The 26542-nt window shown below is 38.9% G+C and overlaps 1 protein-coding gene and 1 pseudogene across 1 annotated transcript; both read left to right on the top strand.

Annotated features, from left to right (window-relative positions):
• The first annotated feature begins 415 nt into the window (after window positions 1-415).
• On the top strand, window positions 416-5555 carry LOC141846600 (GEM-like protein 1). Its single transcript, XM_074734638.1, has 4 exons — window positions 416-661; window positions 755-856; window positions 2802-3076; window positions 5253-5555. Exons 1-4 carry the CDS (start codon window positions 457-459, stop codon window positions 5457-5459), a joined length of 789 nt encoding a protein of 262 aa, XP_074590739.1. The 5' UTR covers window positions 416-456; the 3' UTR covers window positions 5460-5555.
• A 12788-nt stretch (window positions 5556-18343) lies between these two features.
• Window positions 18344-18453, top strand: LOC141846837 (small nucleolar RNA R71; annotated as a pseudogene).
• The last annotated feature ends 8089 nt before the right edge of the window (window positions 18454-26542 follow it).

The following is a 26542-nucleotide window of genomic DNA, read 5'->3' as shown; positions in this document are numbered from 1 at the left end:
GGGCTCATGGTTGCATTTGCGATAACATCAATCTGTGCCATGTTTCCAAATCCCTCGGCCACCATGCCCTGGTCAGTCCCGCATTCACCGTGATTTACCTCTCCACAGATGGTCGGGGGGCCGATCGTGTGGGGCCGCTAGGTTGGCGGATTCCAACCTTTTGCAGCATGGACTATGATGTTGAACTTTTAATTATATATTTAACGAGTTTAACATCTTTTATTTTATCTATGAATCATTTTTTTCAGAAAAAAAACTGTAACTTAGATTCTTGCGTAGGCACGACGCCGAACCGCATTGCTGCTGCTCTCCCATGGATTCCACTTCCGCATGCGCACCGAATCAGGTTCTCCTCCATCCATTCTCATCCATGTCCATTGAAGACCTTCCCATCCAGCCTCGGCGCCATCCCTCTTCCACTTGGCCCATCGACGTACCAGCGCAACCTCGGGAAGCATGGTGGTAATTCCAGTTTCTCCGCACAGCGCCGCTGCTCCTCCCGACGGACAGACAGCCATTGGATGGGTACCCATCAGTTACGATACGACTCCGCCCGCAGGAACCCTCCCTGGCGCTTCCAATAGTCGTCCAGGAAACAATCTCCACTTGGGCCTTTCTCCATCGAACCCTTATGTGAACGCTTCCGCTGTTCCTACCAAGAGTTTGTATAAATTTATTTTGTCAACCGCTTATTTGATTAATGTTTTTTTTAATAAAATTTTGGTTTTTATTTTGTTTTGATCATTTGTTCCAGGCGCAACTGAGAGGATCTTAATGGTGCTGGATCGATGCGGAAGGAAATTGGAAGACAACACCAGGAAGGCTGCCATAATTGCAGGAAACGTCTGGCAGCATCGTATGTTTCTTTTCCATAGAGAAATCCTTGTTTTCTGCATATTAGGACAGTGTCATCCTGCAGTGGATGGAGAGACCAAAGCCACCATTTTGCATTATGTACACAAATGCAAGGATTAACTTTCTCTTCCTTCTACTCGTTGAGCACTGAGCAGTTAAGCAAAACTATAAAATTTATATTAACATGTATAATCATCTGTTCAGCAAAAAAGAAAAAAAAAGAAGAAGAAAGAAAAACAGATTTAAATTACAAAACTTGATGTAGCTGAACTTAAGTGATGATAATCTAGTTTGAAAGCAATGTCTCCATTCATAAATATTATGCATAATTTAAATATGACAACCATCATATTAGGCTTGTTTACAACACCAACAACCACAACAACAATCAAGCCTTTATTCCACTAAATGAGGTCAGCCATATAGATCCTTCGACATCATTGAGTTTGATTCCCTATTATATCCTCATTTGTATTTATCGTTGCTAATCAAGTGTTTATGGTCTTTCTTTTCCTCATGTAATGTGTATTTATTATGGTCTCACATCATCTAACTAGGACATTTATTTGTCACCTAAGTATATGTTCATATCATTTTAAATGTGCCGAGTTTTCTTCAATAGACACGATTTTGGCTTTTTTCTAATGTTCTCATTTCTTATTTTGTTGATTCTCGTATGTTCGCACAACCACCTTAATATCTTCATCTTTACGACTCTCATTTTTTGCTTGTGTGCTTAATTCATAGGCTACATTCATTCCATATAATATAGCAGGTACAACTATCATTTTATAAAAATTTCTTTTAAGCTTTGGAGGTATTTTCAATCATAAAGAACATTCTTCCATTTCAACTATCCTACTTGTATCTTATGTAAAATATCTCAATCAACCCTTCTATCCTTTTGTAAACATGATCCTAGATACTTAAAACTCTCATTTATAAGTAACTCGACATTTTCTATCGTAACAATTGTCTTGCTATGCCTAATAGTACTAAATTTAAATTTCATATATTTTGTCTTTATTCTTTTAATTCTAAAATTTTTTATTTCTAGTATTTCCTGTCAATATTTAAGCTTTACATTTACTCTTTTACGTATATTATTAACCAAAACAATGTCATTTGCAAATAATATATATCATGGTAATATATCTTGGACGTGTTCAATGAGTTTATCTATAACTAGTGTAAAAAAAATATAAACTTAGAGTTGATCCTTTATGTAATCTATTTTTATAGGAAACGCTTCTGCTAACCCATTTGAAGTCTTCATTATTGTCATTACATACTCTCTTTAATTGTTTCAATTTATGCTATGCTAACACCTTTATTTTCTATAATTTTTCATATAATTTCTTTCGAGACTCTGTCATAAGCTTTTTAAATCTTGTCTTAGGAATTCAACTTATCAGATTTAGTATGGTGTTGGTAAGCTAGTTCAATTGGTTTTCAATTCTTTGATCATATATTTCTAACTTGTTATAGCTTTTTATAAAGAGAAAAGTCTATAAACTGCCCTAGATATTACACAACATTTATGAAGTTAGTACTATGTCCTAGCATGCAGAAGCTTTTAATAAGATATCAAATCTTAACCATCATGGCTTGATTAATGTTTCTTACTTGAAGAAGTATGTAGACAATGTCTGATCACCTCAAAGTTTATTTCTACCTCTTGCTTCAACTGACATTCAAGATGGGTTATACGTTTATCGTGTTAATTATGTAGTGTAGCTTATGTCTATTGTGTCGACATTTTGATGCACCATCTTTCAAACTTAAAATAACCCATATTGAGATATTACAATGGATATGTGGCATCCAAGATCAGTTATTTAGCCGACTATATTATTATAGTTTTAAATTGATTTGGAAAGTTCAGCAAACATTTCTTTAATCCGTGGATCGATGATTGATCTTCCTACTTCCTTTGCTCTTGACAGTTAGAACAAGTCCTAACATCACAGATGCTGCCTTGACTAGGCTTTCCCAAGGAACCAAATTTTTTGCAGAAGGTGGGAGTGACAAAGTTTTCCAACAAACATTTGGATGTTTTCCAGGAGAACAACTTTGGAAAGTATATGCTTGTTATCTTTCTACTTCCATGGGTCCAGTGATAGGAATGTTATATATATCAACAGCTAGGGTTGCATTTTGCAGTGATCATTCTCTTTGTTATGATTCTCATAATGGGCAGCAACAGTGGGTATATTATAAGGTATACATCTAGTTTTCATTCTTTCTTGATACTGTGTTTTTGGATTGTTTCATTCATGCATTGTTCTTTTCGCATAATATACAATAAGCACAATAAGTATGCATCTGTTAAATTTCTTTGAAAGGAAGATATTCTGTGGCATTCATTATGGGATAAAAATTATAAGTGTATAAGACATGATAAATCCCTAAATCTAGAAGCGCCATTGTGGGACTAAATTTGCTAAACCTAATAATCGATTAACTCTAATTCTCTTAACATTGTCCCTCAAGCATCTATGCTCAGCTTGAAAGATAAACAAGGAAAGCTCTCAGAAGCAACACATGACTAGACATGATAATGATGAGCTCCAAATGATAATACTTGCACGTTGGCAAAACAAAACTGTGGCAACATGCAGACAACAATCTCTTTGACCTCAAATCAACATACACCTTGATAATATCTTTGGCCTTTGATTATCACACAGCTACTAATGTATTTGACTTTGGATCAGGACATTGACAAAGAGAGAGGATGAAGAGAGATGATGAAAGGAAATAAGGATGAAGAGAGATCTCAAGAGCAAAACTTTTGATTGAACTTCTAGTGAAATAGCATATAGAATAGCATGCAATATACTGAGGAAAAACTAAGTTAACTCAGGTTTATCAAATTGCTTTTTTTATAATTTTTAAAAAGTAAGCAAGTCTTGCAGATAAGGATTAAAGAAGTAAAACCAACCTAAAATCATTCAGAGGTTTATCAAATTGCTATTATTATAATTTCTGAATGTAAACAAATCAAGTGGATAAGGATTTAAAAAGTGTCTCAAGCATCATATTATTACAGGACCAACATTGTATAGTTCTCATCGAGCTCCCAAACTCTATAGAATATATGATTTAAGTTTAACGTATATTGAACTAATTAAGGATATGTATGAGGGTGTAATAATAAGAGTGAAAATTTTAGGCGGATTAACCGAAGCATTTCCTATAAAGATGAGGTTACATTAAGGATTAACACTAAGCTCCTATCTTTTTATACTAATCATGGACGAACTCACTAGACACATCCAAAATACAGTATCACGGTGCTTGTTGTTTGTAGATTATATTATTTTGGTAGATGAAACACGTGAAGAAGTAAATGCTAAACTTGAATTTTGGCGGAAAACGTTAGAAGTGAAAGATTTTAGGCTTAGTAAAGTATAGACAGGAGATGACGAGTTGTTTGTAACTGAGAGTTTTAAGTATTTAGGATCATTTTTGCAAAAGGATAGGGAGATTGAGAGATGTGTCTTATATAAAATACAAGCGAGATGGTTGAAATAGAGGAGAGCATCAAGTGTTCTGTGTGATTGTAAAGTATATCTAAAACTTAAAGAAAAGTTTTACAAAACAACGGTTAGACCCGTTATGTTAATGGAGCTGAATGTTGGACTATGACTTGAGTACATAAACAAAAGATGAAAGTTGTAGAGATGAGAATGTTAAGGTGGATGTGTAGACATACAACGATGTACAGAATAAAAAATGAAAATATTAGAAAGAAAGTCGAGTTGCACCTATTGAGGGAAAACTTTGAGAGATATATTTAAGATGGTACAGACATATACTTAGACGACCAATAAATGTTCTAGTTAAACGATGTAAAACTATGATAAATGTGCACATCAAACGAGGAAGAAGAAGATAAAAAAGATTTAATTAGTAATAAAAAAATAAGATAAAATTTATTTAAATATAAATGATGATATAATAGAGCATAGAGGCTAATGACGTAGAAGGATCTATATAGCCAATCCCACCTAGTGGGATAAGACTTGATTGTTGTTATATTCATCTTGTTTTGCATGACAATTTTCAGAAATGAAAATTACAACGGATCCTATCATGTCACAAGACAAGTGATTATCTAAGATAGCTGCAGTCATCTCTACTGAGCTCAGATGACTATGATACAAATGAGGATGTGCGTGTTTTTTACTGTACTCTCACCATTTTCCTTCAAATAGTCATCCATCAACTAAATTATCAACGACTTGAAGATGCCATCAGAACATGAAGACAGTTTTTTAAATTATTTTTCTTATTACATAAATTGATTTATTCCCTAACTTGTAGTCACACTTCTCTCTTATTTTATGCTTCTTCACAAATCATGTATAATTCTTCTAACTAACAATTAGCAGGTAGTTCTTCCTCTGGATCAGCTGAAGGCTGTCAACCCTTCTACTAACAAAAGCAACCCTTCAGAGAAATACATTCAAATTGTCACCAAGGACAGCCACGAATTCTGGTTCATGGGATTTATTTCTTATGACAAAGCTCTCAAGCATCTTCAGGAGGCTTTGCACCAGAGTCCTCATATTCCTCAGAGGCACAACTCCTACCATTAGGCAGCACCGTAAGGACATGGAAAACAGTAATTACCCTGTACAAACTTGGTAACTTAATTATAATTCAAGTACTATTTGCATCTTGAATCCAATAAGCTTATGTGCCAATTGACAATAATTGAGGTTCATCATCTGGAATTATGTACTTGTTCAGAAACTAACACAGGTAGAGCCTTCCTCACTCTTCAGGCAGGTGTTACCAATAATGATCTACAGCTGGAGTTTGATTTAGACACGAGGATTATCTTATTTTATTCATTGATTTCACTCTGAAATATAAGTCAGCAAAATTTTCTTGATGTACACAGTTAGAAATATCCAAGTCACTTGCTGTACCCTTTTGTTCTTATGATCGTTTGTTTTCCTCATGGTCTCTCCCATATAGTGTGTATGTGACCAATATCATCAATTGTAGTTTCCTGATTTACCTCCTCACGTGATTATCTTATTTTATTCATTCGATTTCACTTTGAAATATAAGTTAGCAAAATTTTCTTGATGTACACAGTTAGAAATACCCAAGTCACTCGCTGTACCCTTTTGTTCTTTTGATAGTTTGTTTTCCTCATGGTCTCTCCCATATAGTGTGTATGTGGCCAATATCATCAATTGTAGTTTTTTGATTTACCTCTTCACAGATGGTCGTGAGACCGACCGTGTGGGGTCGTTGGGGTGGCGGATCTATCTTTTATTGAAGTATGTGGTCAATATCATCAATACGTGAAAAAATAAAAATTAAGCAGTTGAGAGACTTCAACTTTTTAAGAGACACATTTCAGATATATTTGAAAAACAATTATTTTAGGAGCAGCAATTATCCCCTCCTGGAACTTCTTGACTTCTGTGATCATCAAATTTTGATTGTGGCTTCAACTAAATTCTGAATTCAGTGGCATAAAATAGTTTGTTCTTGTTTTATTTTAATTCCTGGCATTAATTACTAATGTTCACTTCCAAGTGAAACAAACAATTATTTTAGTGAGTGTTAAGTCAATGTATATTAGTGTCCTTGGGCTGTTCACTGTTCCTTGCTAAAAGTCTACTTATTTTATCACACTTCAGATGTTTCTTTTTTATTTCATTGTGAGATTCTCATCTATTTGGTTTTCAGGCTTTGATTCTCTCTTCATTGTGCCTTGCCCAACTGATTCATTTGACCCAAGTAACCTAATTATTTTGATATAGTTAATTGGTTCAACCAAATCGTTGGGCTTGACGAGATTGATCAACATAACTATTCAACCAAATCAATTAATCTAATCATCTTAGTCGATTGGAAGAAAGCATAGAATTGCAATGGATGACCCTCGACATAGTAGGATGGATCAGAATGGAGACATTTGTTAGAATTCGATATGAATAACCATGGTTAAGTTGAGACATGATGTTTACAGACAATTTATATGCACAAGCCACTCGATTTCGTATGTTATTTTTTTTAGTTGGTATCAGGTATCTATTTTACGCTTATTAATCCTGAGAATCACCAATCCGACCCCATAAAAGTTTCTCACCGGCCATTAGGATAAATTGGGAAATGCACTTATGGCGGCTGATGTGTGTATTTCATATAGAATATTTGTTATTATTTTGTATGCATTTTATTTCATCGCATGAGCATATTTTGCACATTTACATCTCATTTATATTATTTTCATTCTTTTAATTCAGAGAACTGCTCTTTCTATTTTTTTGATTGATAAGACGTGAAACTTGAACTTAATTAGAGCTAAAGAGCTTTAGAACGGGAGTCCACAGCAAGGAACATGCTCTGGTCATATCCCATGACACGAGCATGTTCCTCTGACCAAAGTTGGATGTAAAACAGAGTAGCCACAGAGACCATAGAACCTAACATGGTCCTCTCGTGTCCCATGGCATGGTTGTGTCTCATCCAAGCGAGGGCTATGTTGATTGGACCTTGACACGCCAAGGCTGTGCCACCAGGCACAATTGTGGCCATTCCTCCAAAGCCCGACATGCCCTCCTCTTGTGCTACCAGGCACGGTCGTGTCAGACCATCTTCTTTGCCTTCGGATTCTAGCACGCCCCCATGCCACACCCCTGATAGTTTTGGAAGGCTGTTTCATGAACTTGGTTAAGTTTGAGGGCTATAAAACGCCCTAAAAGCCTCATGACACCAGGAGGAGGCGTTTTCCCATAACAGGGAATCCTAGGAGAGCCATTCAAAGGAACCATTAACGTTTCCATCCATCCGAGAGCTTGGAGATTCTTTCGAAGACATCGACAACAACATAACTAAGCTTCTTCTCTTTTCTCTTAGATTTGACTTGTAGGATGTCTTCTTATTTGTCTTTCGGTTGTAACTCAATCTCCATGGAGTAGTACTTTAGATTTTGGGATGAGGGAGTAGCTCGATGAATTGTTGACATTCATTTTATATATTATTTATCTTTCTTTGTCATATGATGTGTTTATCCACGATCTAACTTTATTGCATATACATAATTTTGACACTAACTATGTATCTTCATATCTCACGGGACGTGGGAAAGGATCGAAAGGTGAATCCAAATCTCCGATCCATAAAAATCGAGATGTGAGGAGGTATTCATGAAAGCAGTCCAAAATCTCACAAGGGTACCATTGGCTATCATAGATCTTAATGGGTCGCCCCAATTTGGAGTCATTAAGTAGGAGATAACATCTAGAGGACCGTGAGATATTGTGATAGGAGTCTCCCTAAGAAAGCGGCCGCTCTAGTAAAGCTACCTTGAAAGTAGATGTCACATTTAGGTAAACACGTCAATATAATTCCAAAAGGCTATATTGGTATCTTGAGATAGACCATCTACATGTGTATAAACATTGAGGTAAGAAAACAAATAGTATTTAGGGGTGTCAATAATCATCGTGGCGAGATCAAAATCCTAGAATCAGTTTCCAAAATCGATTTTCTCCTACAACTCCTAATATTTTCTCGATTGATTTCTTTTCTTTCTCAACTATTGCGAATAATGATTGTCTAGATAGTCTGCTTTGCAATTTTAATTGGTATTCGATTTTACAGTTCTTATGAGATTGATATCTTTTATTACTTGAGACGACAAGCTGTGCACTTGCGATTTTCACCCATTAGTCGCCCATCCAGACAATCCACTTTCTCTGACCCGCTTCCTACTGGAGGGAAATCTCCTTTGCAATACGCCGTAGTTGAGTCTCGAATCCAAATCTTTGGGATCCGTTGTAGGGCCTTAACTGCTGCATCATTGCCCCAGGGGCGATCTCATACGTTGTTGCTCACACGACTTGTATGGTAATTGAATCATTTTATGGTAATTGAATGTTAATCGAATCATTTATGCTTATCATATTAGAATTTTGTGTAACATCTAGTGTATATTTATAGACATCTAAGACTAATTAGAGCACACTATAGACCAAAGTTATTAGCTTGCACTCATAGGAATGTTTGTAGGGCCGACGATACCTAGAGAGAAGCATATATCATCTTAATTAACTAAAGAAAGATTAAATAAACCTAATTCTGGGGTTAATTAAAATTTATTAAACCTAATAGAGATTAATCAATTTAATGGAGTTTGGTTAAACAATTAATTGGATTTAATCAAGGGTAATAGGCTTGCCCAAATAAAGCCCAATTAGAGCCCAATTAGTAAAGCCCAATTAGATACTCATGATTAAAGGGTTTAATTAATTAAAAGGTTAATGGAAAATGGGTTAATGGCTAACGGTTTAGGGTCTTGATCCAATTAACCTAGCTATTAAGGGAAATGGGATAAGAATTGGTTTAATGGATTGCGATTCTCCTTCTAAGACGCACGATTCCAAGAACGCTCTGTTCACCTCTGCTATTCCTCTGTTCACCTCATCGCCGTCGACGCCGGTCGATCGCGGAGGCTCTAGCGCCAGTGCCGAATCGGAAGGGGAAGACCGGCGATCAACTGTTTGGAATAGTTGAGGCTTCGATGCTTGCCGGAGGGAGCCCAGATCGGGCGGCGACAGATTGGAAGGGAAGAAGGAAATTCGGTGAGTTAGCTTTGAATCTTTGGATTTCTAGGGTTCTTTTGGTTTGTATTTGGTGCCAGAGCTTAGATCTAGGATTTTCTGGATTTGCAGACCTTAGATCCTGACCGACTTGCTTCTCATCGCTCATAGCTGTGATCCGATTGGAGTTTTGTTGGGTGGCGGGCAGCAAAGGAAGAAGAACAGTGGGTTTCCTGATCTTGGATCTAGGGTTTGCCGGATTTGCAGTGCTTGATTTAAATCGGGCATTAGATCTAGACCTTGAGTTTGTTCTTGGTTTGTGTTCGGCTGCAAGGAGGAAGAAGGAAAGGTAAGTTTCGATTAAGTAGGTTTTAGGTTAGGCGTGGTTTGTGAGTTGGATTGTTTTGTTTTCTCTTGGATCTTGATTGCTGCCCACTCCACAGCTCACTGGTGAGGGCTGATCCGATTGGATTTGGCTTGGGTTACGGCAGCGGGAAGAAAGGGAAACCTAGGGCACATAATTGAGGTAAGAATTCTAAGCTGGTTGTTGTACTTAGCTTTGGAATCTAAGTTAGGTTTTGGATTATAATTGCTTTAGTAAGTTGGATCTAGTGGATAGTTTGAAGTCCTTTGATATTATTTGGATTTTGACTGTTCTTCTTCTCATAGCTCAATGAGGTGAGCTGCCCGGTTGATGAATCAGATTGTTTGTTGGAGCTGTAGAGAAGAAGAAAGGAAGAAGAATCCAAGTTTGGATGTAGGGCTTGATTGAACTCCATCTAAGGTGAGTTTTGTTTATATAAAATCTGATTTATTTAGATTAGAAAGATACTATGGGTTGATCTATGTTAGGATTGGATTAGTCTAACCTAAGGTTGATTGATTAGCTTAGATTTGATTAAACATGAGGTTAGTTGTATTGATCGATTCGATTAATACAACTAATTGATTGGTTAGTTAAACCCTGTTAGTATCAACCTAAGGGTTTGATTAGTCTAACCTGGGTGAGGTTAACAAAAATTGAGCAAAACTAACCCTTAAGAATTAAATTAGGGTTGGTTTGATATATTCTGGTACTTAGGATGTTGATACTGTATTTGCAGGTCCTTGAGTGATTTTGGGACTTCGATATTATACGGGAGTATATTTTCTGGAGGTTCTTATTCGATCTACGGTTATCAGTATACTACTGTATTTAGTCAATACAATCTCTTCTTATTTACAGTGTATGCTTCCTTTCATTTCTAGTGATTAGGTTATTTATCATGCTCTTATACTTGTTATAGATTAGATGCTTTCGATACTCATGTTTATCACATGCTTGATCGTATTTCTTTGACCTTATTATCAGTTCTGTTTATACCTTTGATGCTTGAGATCATTGTTATCCATGTTTATGATTACTGTCTCTACTTCAGTTATGTTATCATCATGTTGATACCTGTGATCAGTAGGACTTTTCATTAGTACCTATACATGTTAATTAACATGGTAGAGGATGATTATTCTAACTTGATCATGTCATCATTACACATGAGCTTGATTGTAGATCCCAAAGATATGGGTGTATCTTGCCGGTAGTTAGCCTATAGTGATATAGGTGGTTGTTACCCTTCCATCACGGTGATGGGGACTGTATGGCCTGTACGCAGTCCGGTTGTATGACCTGTACGCAGCTGAGTCAGTGGCTTGATCTCGACACCGCGATGGGGTGGTACTCAGTCTGGCTATATGGCCTGTACGTAGCCCAGCTGTATGGCCTATACGCAGCCGAGAGTGATTCTCTGGACGAGTATTGAGGACAGCACTGGCCATAGGTATTGTACGTAGTTCTTAACGGGGCTACCTACTGAGGGTGCTACCGGGCTACTTTATTGTAATGCTGGATTCATAGCCCCGCTATTGTTATACACCTCCGACTCATTAGACATGAGGCGTTGGAGCCAGTGTAGACTGATGCATTACATGCACATATTTACATGATGAGATTTATATACATGCATTGGACCGTATGTGTGTGCATTACATTATAAAATGATTGTGTACTTGTATTGATATTTGGTTGACACATTGCATAATATCATCATGCATATGGATTACTATGTGTATCTGAGATATGACATTGCTTATATGATACCTGTAGGAGTTACAATACCTTACATTGTTCTCCTGTTACTTACCGTTATGCTTCTTTCATATCTGCTCTATTATGATTTACCTTATTGAGCATGCATTTCTTTCTGATTATCCACTAAGTATATTTGTACTCACCATTTTGGATTCTGGGATTTTTCTGTCTTCCCAGATATTAGGTAGGAGACTGCAGTTGATGCCGAGGAGATTTTGCCAGTCATGCTACCTCACAGCAGATTTTGATTGTTTTGTATTCGTGGATGTATGATTGCATATGTGTCTGTGTGTGATTTTGTTTGCTTACCGTTCGAGTTTATACATCGTACTGTTACTTTGGACTTTATTGCATTGCTTTCATCGTATATGTGTTTACGGAGTTTATTCTCTGATCGAGACTTTAGTATACTGTGCTTTCTGCTGCTTATTATTTCTTTTGTGAAGAATTGACGAGTTTTATTCGTTAATAAGGACCTCTCCCTAACAATCAATAACCATTAGCTATCTCTCATAAAGATTCATTGTAGCCTAAGAATTTCCTCGAAAAGTCCGGTTAAAGGTTCACCTTCTGTCACAAGGCACCCCGGTCATACGATCCTAAGATTTCCTTAAACCACAACTCACCCTCATCCTTATAGATTCATACCATTCACATTCATATCATCAAATAAGCACAAGGCACAAATCCATAAAGCAAATGCATAAATATATCATAGAACATGGTAAACACAAATCCATAGTTACAATCATCCACAATACACCTCGATTCCTCCTACATCCTAGAATCTAAGGTTCTACTCCATGACGGAGGGGATACAACAAAGAAGATTGAAAGAAATACATTTTAGATCCTAAATCTGAGATAGAAATAGGAAATAAAACTTATCAATGGATGTCTTCTTCTTCGCCTTGCAATCTCCTCATCGACGGTGGATGGATGCGACGGAGTAGGCCCGAAAGGATGGATAGATCGTCAATTTTTTGCTCTGGATGGCGATCTACGATGGCTCACTATCACTCCCAAGGTCTCTCCCCCTTTTTTAGGGCAAATAAGAGGGGTATTTATATGCCCCCGCAATCAAGTCCTCGCCACACGGCCGTGTCTAGTCACACGGCCCAGGGCACACGGCTAGCACGCTCCGTCACACGGTCGTGCCTGGTAGGCACGACCATGTGCTGCTGACCCCTGGAAAAAGGCACGGTCCCTGGTAAAGCCTGTTGAGCTTTGGAAATCTGGCACGGTCGTGCCTGTGAGGCACGGCCAGAAACAATTGCTCCTCTGGAAATCAAGGCACGGTCATGCCTGGTAGGCACGGCCAGGCCTTGGCTCAAGCTGGAATGGAGACACGGCCGTGCCTGGTAGGCACGACCCTGGGCAGCTGGCTCTCTGGTTGAAGGCACGGCCGTGCCTGGTGGGCACGAACCTCTTGCTGATGTGGCTCTGGTGGTGAGGCACGGCCGTGCCCTGTGGGCACGACCCCTTGGAGAGACACGGTCGTGCCTTGGAGGCACGACCCTGTCTTGCCTTGTCTTCGATTAATTCTCTGTTTCACCTTCTTTCGCTCCATTTCCATCCTGCAAAAGCATAAACACAAGAGCAGACCTCCGAACCAGGAAATGGAGAAAACATGCCTAATGCATAGATAAAGGATGTGATAAACGTAAGAAAATGACATGAAATACAGAAAGATGTGCAATGAAAACCTCAGAAACATATATATTCCCTACGCACATCACACCCCCAGACTTAAACCTTTGCTTGTCCTCAAGTAAAAATCTGCGTCTAGATTCAGATAGAAATACAAAGCAGTATAGATATCCCAAGCACATCAGTCTAATCTTATCAAACAAAAGCAATGGTAAGCATGATACTCAAAATCATTAAAACAAGGCCTAGAAGAAGTTCTCCGTGCTCAGTGCAAAAGTGGCCTTAGTCTATTTGGTATCAAATCCTTACTTCAAGTCAAGTCGTCATGCTACCGTGTTCCTAAATGTTCCCGGCCTTAGACACTTACCTGCCACAGGCTTGGTTCATCTCTTCCATTGCATAAGGTCTCAAAGGATTGACTCAAGATCAAGAGAATCAAATCATTTATTTCCCCAGTAACCCTTACCGGTCTCAAAGGGGTAAATGAAATGTTTCCACTCTCGACACTATTTTTTTCATCCCTTTTATTTCTTTTATTTATTTTTATTTTGAAATCAAAGCAAAGAGTTTTTTTTTTTTAGGGATTCAAGATTTTTCCAAAAGAGTTTACATGACTTGAGTTGGTCCAGTAACCAAAATGCAATGGAAGATCACCATGGAAACACTAGTACTAATCAAGTCTCATGAATCATGACTAATTTCAGAGATAAATCAACCTCCTAGATTAGGCAATAGTGTAAGAGATCCTTAAACTAGGCCAAGTCTCAAATTTCTCAAGATATACTAGCTCACTTCCTACTATTGAAGATAAGAAAAGACCTAGTTCTAGGGATATTAACCACTAGTATCAAAATCATCATCCAAACAAGAAACATGCTAGCATTTTTACAAGAGAACAAACACCTAAGGTGACTATGGTGATTTCTGACATGTTATTTACCATGCATTCTTAAAGTAAATTTCAAAACAAAGTTCAAAATAAATTTCAAAGCAAATTTCAAAGCAAATTGCATAAATAAAGTTTAAAATAAAATGCAATTTATTTTATTTACACTATACACAATTATTGCTTTTCCCCCAGACTTAAACCTTTTTATCTTCTTCCCTGATCTGGAGGAGGTGGATACCTAGGAGGAAATCTAGGAAGTTGAGGTAGGTTGCCTAGACTCTCATGATACTGGTATAATGAGGCAACCTGTTGGCGAGTTAGGTCCATGGACCTCCTAAATTCCTCCTCTCTCCTCCACTCCCCATATTGGTGTCCCATGAAATCGTTCACCGAAGAGTAGAACTCATCCGCCTCTACTGAAATGATCCTGTACTTCTCTAAACTGCCCCTGGGTCATAGCACCATACTCATCCAACTGACGTTGGTAGGCAAGTGCTCTTCATGGAGCGTATCTAGAGAACTACGGAATGCAGAAAAATCATAAGCCGAGCCTGTCTCACCATATGCATAAGAATGCCTAGCAGGCTCGGCTCTAGGGGAAGAAGGTTCATGATAAGATGATTCATGGTGATACGAGGTTTCTTGGGCATACTCTGATGCTGGTTCATATACGGGAGTGGAGGAACGACTAGGGACTGGAGAATGTAAGATCCAGTTTTTGGCCTTTCTAATGGTAGTCCTTGAGGGGTTAGGTAATGGGAATGGAAATCCAGACGCTCTGTTAAAAGCGTACCCCCCTTCGAACTTACAAATCATTTTCATCGCCAAACATGTGTCAATATCAATCTTGGAGTTGCCAATGATAGGTTCTAAGTGTTCCAGTTCGCAACCCAAGCAGATAGCAATGTTTGTGATAAGGCCTCCAACTACTATTACTCCAGTTGAGGATTTAGCTATCTTAACCAGGTTTTGGAGGAAATGGAACCCTGAGTCAAATTCTACCTGATGAAGCATTGCCCAGATACAATACAGTTCCATTTTTCTCACCACGCCGTCACTCTCGGCTCGACCAAAAATGGTCTTGGTCATGACGCGGTGAAGATACCTAAAGACTGAGTTTTGCAACATCGAGGCTTTAGACTTAGATGGATCATAGGGTTCTTCAGAATCGGTAATCATTTTCCAACATCGGGTACTGCTAAACCTCTTATCTAATTCCCTAGTCTTATCTCTTGGAAATCTAAAACAATTATTGAAATCATCTAGGGTCCACTTGTATTCCTCGTTAAACAGTCTAAAATTGATTTTTCCTTTGTAGTTTTCATCAGTAGTAAAGTAGACCTCTAGGGAACTAAGGAATTCCAATGTGATTCCTAGGTATGTTGGATGCCTACAATTCATAAAGTCAATCCAACCTAGGTTATCCAACATCCATTCAAGATCATCCTTAATTCCTAATGCATCCATAGTATAACTATCAGCATATCGAGAGCAAATAATTTTTCAGGAAACTAAACAGTTATACCTTGCCTTCTGATCTTCGTTCCGGAAGATGATGTCATGGATGTTCTCAAAAATCCCTTCAGAGGCTTTTCTCTTCCCCTTGTCCTTAGCAGTGCTCTTTCCTTTCGATGGAGCTTTTTCTTTGGCAGGCTCCTTCCCTTTTTGCCTTTCCGGCTCATCTCCTTCGCCGGATCCTCCAGATCTGTGAAATCTCTTAATGATGTTGCTCATATTGCTAGATCTAGAGAAAAGAAGTAAACTGGAGTAGATCTGGGGCTTTTTGGTAGTAGATCTGAGAGTGGAGAAGGTGGAGAAGTGAAGAAGAAGTAAAGGGAGTGAAAAGGAAGGGTTTTGGAGGAGTTTGGAAGGAGAAAGGAGTGAGAAGAAGAAGTTTGCTTGAAGGGGGGCACACGGCCGTGTGCTAGGGCACACACGGGTCGTGTGCCTTATATAGGGGAGGGGGCACGACCGTGCCTGGTAGGGCACGGCCTAGGGTCGCAGTCCCTTATCTGGAAAGGCACGCCCGTGCCTATGAGGCACGGGTAGGGCAGGTTGCCCTTCGGGAAAATCCACACGGCCGTGCCTTGGAGGCACGACCTGGGGTCTTTATTCGGCTAGATAGGCACGGTCGTGCCTTGGAGGCACGGCCTGGCCAAGTTGCCTCTGTTGGGAGGCACGCCGTGCCTGGTAGGCACGGCCTGAGCCTGTCCCTGCTCTGTTATTAGACACGGTCGTGTCCATTAGACACGACCTCAAGCTGGGGCCTTCCTGTTAGGAGGCACGGTCGTGCCTATGAGGCACGACCCAGCTTTATTGGTTTTGGGTCTTGTAAATTTTCTGTAAAAATAGGAAAACTTATTAGCAACTTGCTGAAATGAACAAAAAAACTATACAAGAAAGGAAATGTATGAACATAAGAAAAGAAATTAAAAACCCTTGGGTTGCCTCCCAAGAAGCGCTTGTTTATGGTCATTAGCTCGACCCCTTATTTGGTAATGTACAGGGTTCATTGGTTGCCCTCTCGCAACCTTCCCCTGGGAGGTACTTTATATTTTTTTTTTTGAGTATTGCTTCCTTATTTGCCCGGCCGGTGCGGGCTCTTCCATCGGCATGGTTGGTTGGTACTGAAATCTCTTCATCTGCTGGATGTTTTCCAGCCTGCAGCAATGTGGCTTTTCTGGCAAGTAGGCATCAGAGTTGAGCGAGAGGTTGAACTCCACCTTTTTGTCACCAACTTCCAGGGATAGTTTGTGATTCTTTACGTCAATTTTAGCTCCGGAAGTGGCGAGGAATGACCTTCCCAAAATGATAGGGATGGACGGATCTTCTTCCATGTCAAGCACAACAAAGTCGGTGGGGACGGTAAATCCCCCGACTTCAACCGGCACATCCTCAACTATCCCCATGGGATATCTGCATGATTGGTCCGCTAGTTGGATGACCATGGTAGTGAGTTTAAGATCCGTATACCCACATTTTTCACTTGTTGCATATGGGATAATGCTAACACTGGCGCCTAAGTCACAGAAAGCTCTACCAATTGAGATATTATTAATCTTGCATGGAATGGTAAAGCTACCTGGATCCTTGAGCTTAGGAGGAGTCTTGTTGTTCAGAATTTTTGCACTTACTTCCTCCGTTAGCGCTACAGTGTTCTTGGCCAAGGTGATGTTCTTTGTGGACATGAGCCCCTTGATAAGTTTGGCAAATTTTGGCATCTCGACAAGAGCGTCGAGAAGGGGAATGTCCAATGTAATATCTTTGACTCTGTTGTATAGCCTTTCAATCTCATCATCCTTCTCTTTGTATAGGAGCCTTTGCGGGAAAGGTATGTTCCTCACATATGGTTTCTTTGTTGGTACTTCAGCGGGCGTAGCGGTCTCAACTTCCTCCAGTTTGTCTTCAATAATAGGTGTAGAGGAAGGAGGTTGCTCGGCGGCTGATGGGAGTGAAATACCTTCCAAAGGAGCAGTCACTTGAGGTTCTTTGCCCTTCAAGGTCCGTCCGCTCCTAAGCTCTATGGCTTTGCAATGCTCCATTGGGTTGAAGTCTGGCTTTCCCGGGAGTGCACCCACTGTTCTGGAAGAGAGGGAAGAGCTGATCTGAGCAATCTGAGTTTCCTGCATCTTCATCCTCTTGTCATGGTCATCCAATTTCTCATTAACCTTGACCATGTCACTTTGTAACTGTTCCAGAATCTTCAAGATTTTCTGGGTGTCTGATACTTCCTCACTTTGTTTGGGCGCATTTTGATAGGAAGGTCCCTGGTTGTTGCGGTAGGAAAAGTTGGGGTGATTCCTCCAACCCGGATTGTAGGAGTTTGAGTACGGGTTGTTCCTTTGATTGTATGTACCAACTGCGTCACACTGTTCATATTGGGCAATCTGAGCTTGCAGTGCTCCCACTTGGCACATCTCCTTTGTGTGACTGGAATCCCCACAAATATCACAAGTTGTAGCAACCGCATTGACCTTTCCAATGCTCATATTTTCTACCCTTTTGCTAAGGGCATCCATCTGCGCATTCAGTCTAGTGAGGGTATCTACATCATACTTCCCAGGAGTTCTTGCCATGCTACCTCTCTCATTGGCCCATTGATGATGATTAAGTGCCACATTTTCAATTAACTCTTCGGCTTCTTCAAGGCTCTTATTCATGAGTGCACCTCCTGCAGCGGAATCCAAATAAACCTTTGTCTGATAATTAATTCCATTGTAGAAGGTGTGGATGATAAGCCAACGTTCAAGTCCATGGTGTGGACACTTCCTTAACATTCCTTTAAATCTATCCCAAGCTTCGAATAGTGATTCTCCATCCAACTGCATGAAGCTTGAGATCATATTTCTCATGTGGGTCGTCTTACTTGGGGGGTAAAACTTGTTCAGGAATATCTGCTCACACTGTTCCCAAGTATTAATACCATTAGGAGGTAGAGAGTAATACCAAGACTTCGCCCTGTCGCGGAGAGAGAATTTGAAAAGCATGAGTCTAATGACATCGAAGCTGACCCCTTGCATCCTCATAGTACTGCAATGATCTGAAAATATCTCCAAGTGCAGGTTCGGGTCTTCATTTGGTCCGCCACCAAACTGATTCTGTTGTATCATAGCAATAAATCCAGGTTTGAATTCAAAGTTTGATGCTTCAATATTTGGTACGGCGATACATGATGTCATTCCTCTCGCCTGAGGTGCAGCGTAGTCTTTCAAAGACTTCTGAGCCATGGTCTCTGATATGTCTTCTTGAGTGTTAAGTCTTTGAGAGTGAAGTCTCCTCCGGTATGTTCTTTCGATTTCAGGATCGAAAGGAAACTCCACTGGGTTGGACCTACGCATGCACAAGAATAAGAATATATTATTAACTTGCCGGAACAAAAATAAATCTGCAAAAAAATAGTACCAATTAATGAATTGAAAGAATTAAAAGAATAAATGGAAGCAATGTATAAATGAAAGAAAAACTCTTAATGTAAAAGCTTAGTGAAAAATTACGCACGGTCCCCGACAACGGCGCCAAAAACTTGATGGTCCGCAAGTATACGGAATGTCGTCAAGTAATAAAAGATATCGAACCACAGGGACCGAGGAATCAATCACTAAACTAATCACAAGAAGAGTGGAGAGATCACGTAATTTGGGTTGAGATGGGGAAAGTGAGAGTGTAGTCGAGCTCCTAAACCTCAATCGAAGTAAAATCAACTAGTGACAGGATTGGGAAAACGATCCTAGGATTTCGGATTCCTCGAGATTATGTTTGATTGACTATGGACTCCTTACCATTCCTCAATGTTTACACATTTGCAGAGATTCTAACCAAAATATCCAATTAGACCTCGTCAGGTTTCCTCGGAATAAAATCAATAATCCTCTAACGTTACGATTGTTAGTTTGAGATGACCCCAGATAGCCTGGTTATAGCTCTCCCGCTGTCACCGGGCACTCCAGCATACTACTAGTGTCCTACCCCCTGTCACCGAGTATCCAATTAAGGACCTCTCCCTAACAATCAATAACCATTAGCTATCTCTCATAAAGATTCATTGCAACCTAAGAATTTCCTCGGAAAGTCCGGTTAAAGGTTCACCTTCTGTCACAAGGCACCCCGGTCATACGATCCTAAGATTTCCTTAAACCACAACTCATCCTCATCCTTATAGATTCATACCATTCACATTCATATCATCAAATAAGCACAAGGCACAATATCCATAAAGCAAATGCACAAATATATCATAGAACATGGTAAACACAAATCCATAGTTACAATCATCCATAATACACCTCGATTCCTCCTACATCCTAGAATCTAAGGTTCTACTCCATGACGGAGGGGATACAATGCAAAGAAGATGTAAAGAAATACATTTTAGATCCTAAAGAAAAAGGAAATAAAACTTATCAATGGATGTCTTCTTCTTCGCCTTGCAATCTCCTCGTCGACGGTGGATGGATGCGACGGAGTAGCCCCGAAAGGATGGATGGATCGTCGATTTTTGCTCCGGATGGCGTCTACGGTGGCTCACTATCACTCCCAAGGTCTCTCCCCCCTTTTTTAGGGCAAATAAGGGGGGTATTTATATGCCCCCGCTATCAAACCCTCGCCACACGGCCGTGTCTAGTCACACGGCCCAGGGCACACGGCTGGCACGCCTCCGTCACACGGCCGTGCCTGGTAGGCACGGCCATGTGCTGTTGGTCCTTGAAAACAAGGCACGGCCGTGCCTGGTAGGCACGACCAAAGCCTGTTGAGCTTCTGGAAATCAGGCACGGCCGTGCCTGTGAGGCACGGCCAGAAACTATTGCTCCTCTCTGAAAATCAGGCACGGTCGTGCCTGGTGGGCACGGCCAAGCCTTGGCTCAAGGCTGGAATGGAGGCACGGCCGTGCCTGGTAGGCACGACCATGGGCAGTTGGCTCTCTGGATGAAGGCACGGTCGTGCCTGGTGGGCACGACCAGGGGCAGGTGCTCCTCTGGTGGTGAGGCACGGTCGTGCCCTGGTGGGCACGACCCCTTGGAGCTTGAGACACGGTCGTGCCTTGGAGGCACGACCCTGTCTTGCCTTGTCTTCGGTTAATTCTCTGTTTCACCTTCTTTTGCTCCATTTCCATCCTGCAAAAGCATAAACACAAGAGCAGACCTCCGAACTAGGAAATGGAGAAAACATGCCTAATGCATAGATAAAGGATGTGATAAACGTAAGAAAATGACATGAAATACAGAAAGATGTGCAATGAAAATCTCAGAAACATATATATTCCCTACGCACATCACTGTCTGACTATTGTTTAGCGCAACTGATGCACCCTTAACTTGGTGGCTGGGCAATGAAGCAAAGGTGGATAGCCGGTGGAACGAGAAGGTCAGAGGCTAGAAGGCGGCGATAATTTCACTAGTTGCAGTTCCTCTTAGATGGTGGTAGCAAGAGGGAGAGGGGTAGCGACAACAAGAAGAAGAGAGAGAAGAAAAGGAATAAAACCCTAACCCTTAGGTTTTTTCAATTCATTATTTCTTTCTTCCATCTAGATATATTTATAGATCTCTAACAGATTTGATTCACGAATCTAAAACTCATATCCGTTAGCTCAAAATTCAAACCAATAGCCTTAAGTTTGGTTAATGACCAAACCATGTTGGTTTAAAATTAAACCACTTTTAATTAAAATTAAACTAATTTGATTTATAATTAAACCAAACTTCAAAAGACATCCTTTCATTCAACTTATACCTGTTTAGTATATGACATGATCTTTGTGTTCGCTCCCATTAGGCTGACTATGTTATAGGATGGAGTTGAGTGCTAGAGGGGGTGAACAGCATGTTCATCACTTTTTCACTCATTCAAAAAACTTACAGAAAAATAGAGTGCGGAATGCAACAGAAAGAAAAGAAGGTAACACTTTTATTTACTTGGTTTACAGCCATAGGTTGTTATTCCAAGGCTCACGGTCCTTGACAGTTTTCGATGGACAATTCACTATTAATCTCCCCTTTTACAAGGAGTTTTTGCTTTTACAAAAAATGTTAGGAATGGTAAACTTTTACTGTCATAAGAATTTAAGTACAAAAAGAAAATATAAAATTATCAACTAATAGAGTAGATGTTTAGTGCAGAAGTTGGTGTAGCTCTTCGACGTTATGACGACGTCTCAGATGTACTGGTCACAAGCAAAAGGTCGTCATAGTTGTGTAGAGTTGTCTTCTAGGGTTTCGCCTCACAGCTGCATATGTAGGCCGATCCGAGCACCTAGAACTCCTTTCAAGCGCCTCCAAGTCATCCTGTTGATTCGCTTCTAATGTTGACTCAGTATCTTTCGGGCATTTGTATCCCTTTCGAGCACCTAGATGCTGATGTGGAGATTGTTAGATTAACTTTGACTCCGCAACACCTTATCCATATCTAGGCGCTAGAGCCTTTCCTGGTGCTTAGAGCCTGAGGTGTCCCGACCACTAAGAACTTGCCACATCATCCACCTTGCTAGCCCGATTTACTGATGTCTGGATGCTTGGATCCCTTTCGGATGCCTAGGTCGTCTGATCACCTGGATCTAGATTGGGACACTAGAAATCTAAAGTTTTGATTCCTCCTTTTCTGCATCACAAGGTTAGTCCAGAACAAATAAAAGCAGAAACTTGACAGTTTTAGCAAACTATCTGATCTTGACATTTAGGTTTCCAGTGAAACCCTAGGTTAGACTAACACTTATTATTTCCTTCATGGGAATGCGTCCTCACTCACTCCTTTCAAGAGAATTTACCTTTTCCAATCCAGTCCTCTAGACTTATTGTACTTTTGCTTAGCATTTGACCCTCGACTCCTAGGACTTCCACCGCTAGACATTCTATCTTTCAGATCCGCCTACACTTTCCTTCCTGGTGTTCTGATCTATCAAGTCTTTTTGCTCAGTCCTCCTGACCAGGTCTTCCTTGTCTAGTCCTCCTAACCAGGATTTTCTTATCTAGTCCTCTTGACCAGGACTTTCTTTGCTCAGTCCTATTAACCAGGACTTCCTTTACCTAGCCGCAACTAGGACTTCATTTACCTAACCACAACTAGAACTTTCTTGTGCTATCTACATGCTCAGTTTAGCTCATTAGTTAACTTCACAAGCTTAACTTGAACTCTTTGCCATTATCAAAATTTTGGTTTGATCATCTAGTGCTCCTACACCAATAATCTTTCCCTTTTTTATTATGGCAACCTCGGTTCCAAGTTAAGTATAAATTTTCTATTAAAATAGAGTCATAACGAAATTCAAAGTCAAAAAAAAATTGACTCCCCCTTAACTCAGTATCTCCCTCTAAAATTAAGGTTACTTAGAAAAGTTTTTGAAAATAGAGTTTTTTTCTCTCCCTTTAAATAAGACATGGTTCTTTTTAATTTGTCAATTTGGTCTAAAAACCATCCAAGTAATACTTTAGATTTTAAAAATATTTTCAAAAATATTTTACAAAAATTATGCTTCTTCTTGAAAATGATTAAGATTTTGAAATTTTGAATATTTCAAAGGAAAGCAATTTTACAAAAGAAATACTTTGAAATAGGAAAATGTAATTTTTTAAAAGAAATTTTTAAAACTTTGAGGTATTTTTTCAAAATTTGAAAAAATATTTTAAACCATTTACTTTAAAATTTAAACTTGAATTTTCTTAAAATTTAAACTTGTACTCTCTCTCCCTTTTGACATAATCAAAAATAACTATTGAAGGAAATTTTTTTTTAAAATTCAATCAGAATAAGATTTGGCTTTATGTCCAATCATGATGTTTATATAATATATAAAAAATATTTAAATAAAAAATTTCAGCCTTAGTCACATGTCTAACTCATGGTTACTAGTTGTTTATCAAAAGATAGTTGTTTTCACTAAGTTATTCTTGAGTGTATTTTTTCAGTTAGTCTTTTACTATGAAGGAACACTTAACCTAATCCATGTTTGTGTGTATTTTTAACCCATATTTATTTTGATGCATTGACATAAGCATCGACAATTCAAACTTTTATCTTATGCATCTCACACCACTCTAGGTTTCACACAATACACAAAGAAGTTATATCTAGTATGCTCTGTGAGATGCAGTTAGCGTAGATCTATAAGTGTATGATTTCTACTCAGAGTACCTAAGCTAAGTCTAAAGTTTTATTTAATTTTAAAATTAAAATTTTGAAAATATATTTTTGAAACTAAGTTTTTCAAATATGATAAGCAAATAATTTTAAAAATTTTGAAAGTATTAGTAATAATAGATTAGAAAGAGTTTTGAAAACATTTGTAATAGAGAAAATTTTGAAACTTAATCTACCAAGCAGATTTCTAGTTGTCTTTTGAGTGTGTTAAACTCATATTTAGGGAGGGATTTTGTAAATATGTCGAGTAGGTTTGATTTGGACTCAACATAGTTGAGTACAATGTCCTCCTTAGCGACATAGTCCTTGACAAAATGGTATTTGACTTCTATATATTTGGTTATAGAGTGATGGATTGGATTCTTAGTTAAGTTGATTGAACTAACATTGTCAATTAAGACTTTAGTATTGTGGTATTTTAGGTTAAAATCCATTAATGTGTGTATTATTCAAAATAATTGTGCAACACATTCCTCCATTGCTATGTACTCTGCTTCAGTAGTAGATAGTGCAACATATTGTTGCTTTTTGCTACACCAGTTGACTAGACATGGACCTAAGAATTAGCATCCTCCACTTGTAGTTAAGTATAGTAGACTATCTATTATACTCATATAGTATTTTAAGTCTATTTATTTTCCTTCTGGGTCACTATTAATATTTATGTTGGTTGCTAGGGTGTTTTTATATCTTTTACATTTTCCATGCCAAATTTCTTAATTAGATCTTTAACATATTTAGTTTGATAAATATAGTTACCATCTTTAGTTTGTTTGATATGTAACCCTAAGAAAAAGTGTAACTCACCTACCCAACTCATTTTGAATTCATTGTTCATTAGTTCAATAAATTCATTTAAGAATTGAATGTTATTTGAACTGAAAATGATATCATCTACATAGGTTTGCGTTATGAAGAAGTCCTTTTATATGATTTTAACAAATAATGAGGGCAATTTGTCTTTAGTTAAAACTCTTAGATACTAGGTATGCTGATAATCTTTCATACCATGCCCTAGGTACTTGTTTTAAACCATATAAGACTTTCTTGATTTTGAAGACATAATTTAGATGGTCTTTATCTTCAAACCTAGATTGTTGACTTATATATACTTCTTCTTTAATGAACCCGTTCAAGAATACAGATTTTACGTCCATTTAGTAGAGCTTGAATTCTTTGTAAGCCATATAAGCTAGCAGCATTATGATGGATTCAAGTCTAGATATGGGTGCATATGTTTTGTCATAGTCTAGTCTTTCTACTTGGCTAAATCCCTTAGCTATTAGTCTAGCTTTATTTCTTAAACTTCCCCTTTTTCATCTGTTTTATTCCTAAACACCCATTTAATTTCTATAATTGATTTATTGTTTGGCATGTGAACTAAGTCTCATACTTGGTTTCGTTCAAATTGTGCTAGTTCTTTTTGCATTGCTATTTTCTAGTCAAGGTTAGGTAGGGTTTCTTCTATAGTTTTTGGTTCAATGTTGGATATTAGTATTATTTGGCTCAGGTTTCTATAGGATGATCTAGTTTGAACTCCTAGGTTAGGATCACCCAATATTTAGTCAGGTGGGTGATTGACCCTTAATTTGGGTGCTCCTGTGGTATCTAGTTCGATTATGTTTGGGTCAGTCCTATTTGTTGGTGCCGTCTTGCCCCAAGTGGAATTGGATTTTAATGTTTGGCTAAAATGAGTTTAAGTTAGGTAATGTTGGTGATTTAACTTGTGTGAATTCAGTTGATAGGAAAATCTAGGTTGGAAGACTTGGCAAATGGTGAAGTTCCGGAGGTGCAACCTCTTGGCAAAGGTGAAGTCTCGGAGGCGCAGCCTCTTGGCAAAGGGAGACTTAGCATGACGAAGCTGAGGGAAACATCTCAAGCAAGTGCAAGGAAGGGCACGAGGCTTGTGGAAGATGTTTGAAGGCTTACGTCAAGGCTAAGGGATGAAGAAGGAAGCTGAAAGGGGATTTTCAGCTTGACCAGTCGACTAACACTGCCATCAGTTGACTGGTGACTTGATCCAGAAGCACACAACAAGATTGGTAGAGTGATTTGCTTGGACCAGTCGACTGGTGGATGGAGCAGTCGATTGATGGACGACTGTTGGGCTGACAGCTGGAAAAGTGAATTAATTAGCCGTTGAAGCCCATCAGTTGACTGCTCTTTGGGCCAGTCGACTGATGTAAAAAATTTCATAAAAATGCAGTTTGACGATTGGAGAAGAAATTGTTCTCTCTTTCATTATTGCACGAACTCCAATCCTTGTAACTCTCATTCCTCTTCCTCTAAACTTCACTAGACATCTTGTGAAAGGAAGAGATTGGTTTGTAAAGGTTTCTCCGCCTTCAAAGAGCTCTTTGAGAAGGAGAAGTTTTCATAATGGAAGGTCGTTGTCGGTGTGTGGATCCTTGAATTAGTCACCTCGCAAGAGGTGGATATCAAGTAAATCGAACGGGTTAGCGTTGATCTCTTTTGTCTTATTTTGTTTTGTGCTTCCACTGACGATTTTGCAGGCAAGGATGAAAAATTGCTATTCACTCCCTCTAGCGAACATACTGGTCCCAACAAATGGTATTAGAGCAGGTTCCATTCGGGCGAACTAACACTCAACCGAAAATCTCAAATGACGTTTCAAGAGGAATACATCATTGTACGACCTCCCTATTTTGATAGGAACAACTTTGCATACTAGAAATGTAGAATAGAATATTATTTGATGAATGACATTGAAAACTGGTTTAGTATTATAGATAGCTTTGAGAAACCAAAGGACGCCTCTGGAGCTCCTCTCCCTACAAAGGAATGGTCGAAGGATGTATG

This window comes from Curcuma longa, chromosome 15 (assembly GCF_044706935.1).
Source record: "Curcuma longa cultivar G26 ecotype Majalengka, Jawa Barat chromosome 15, ITB_CL_G26_1.1, whole genome shotgun sequence".
Classification (NCBI taxonomy): Eukaryota; Viridiplantae; Streptophyta; class Magnoliopsida; order Zingiberales; family Zingiberaceae; genus Curcuma; species Curcuma longa.
The sequence above is the reverse complement of the archived record's forward strand: the minus strand, read 5'-3'. Positions and strand labels throughout refer to the sequence as shown.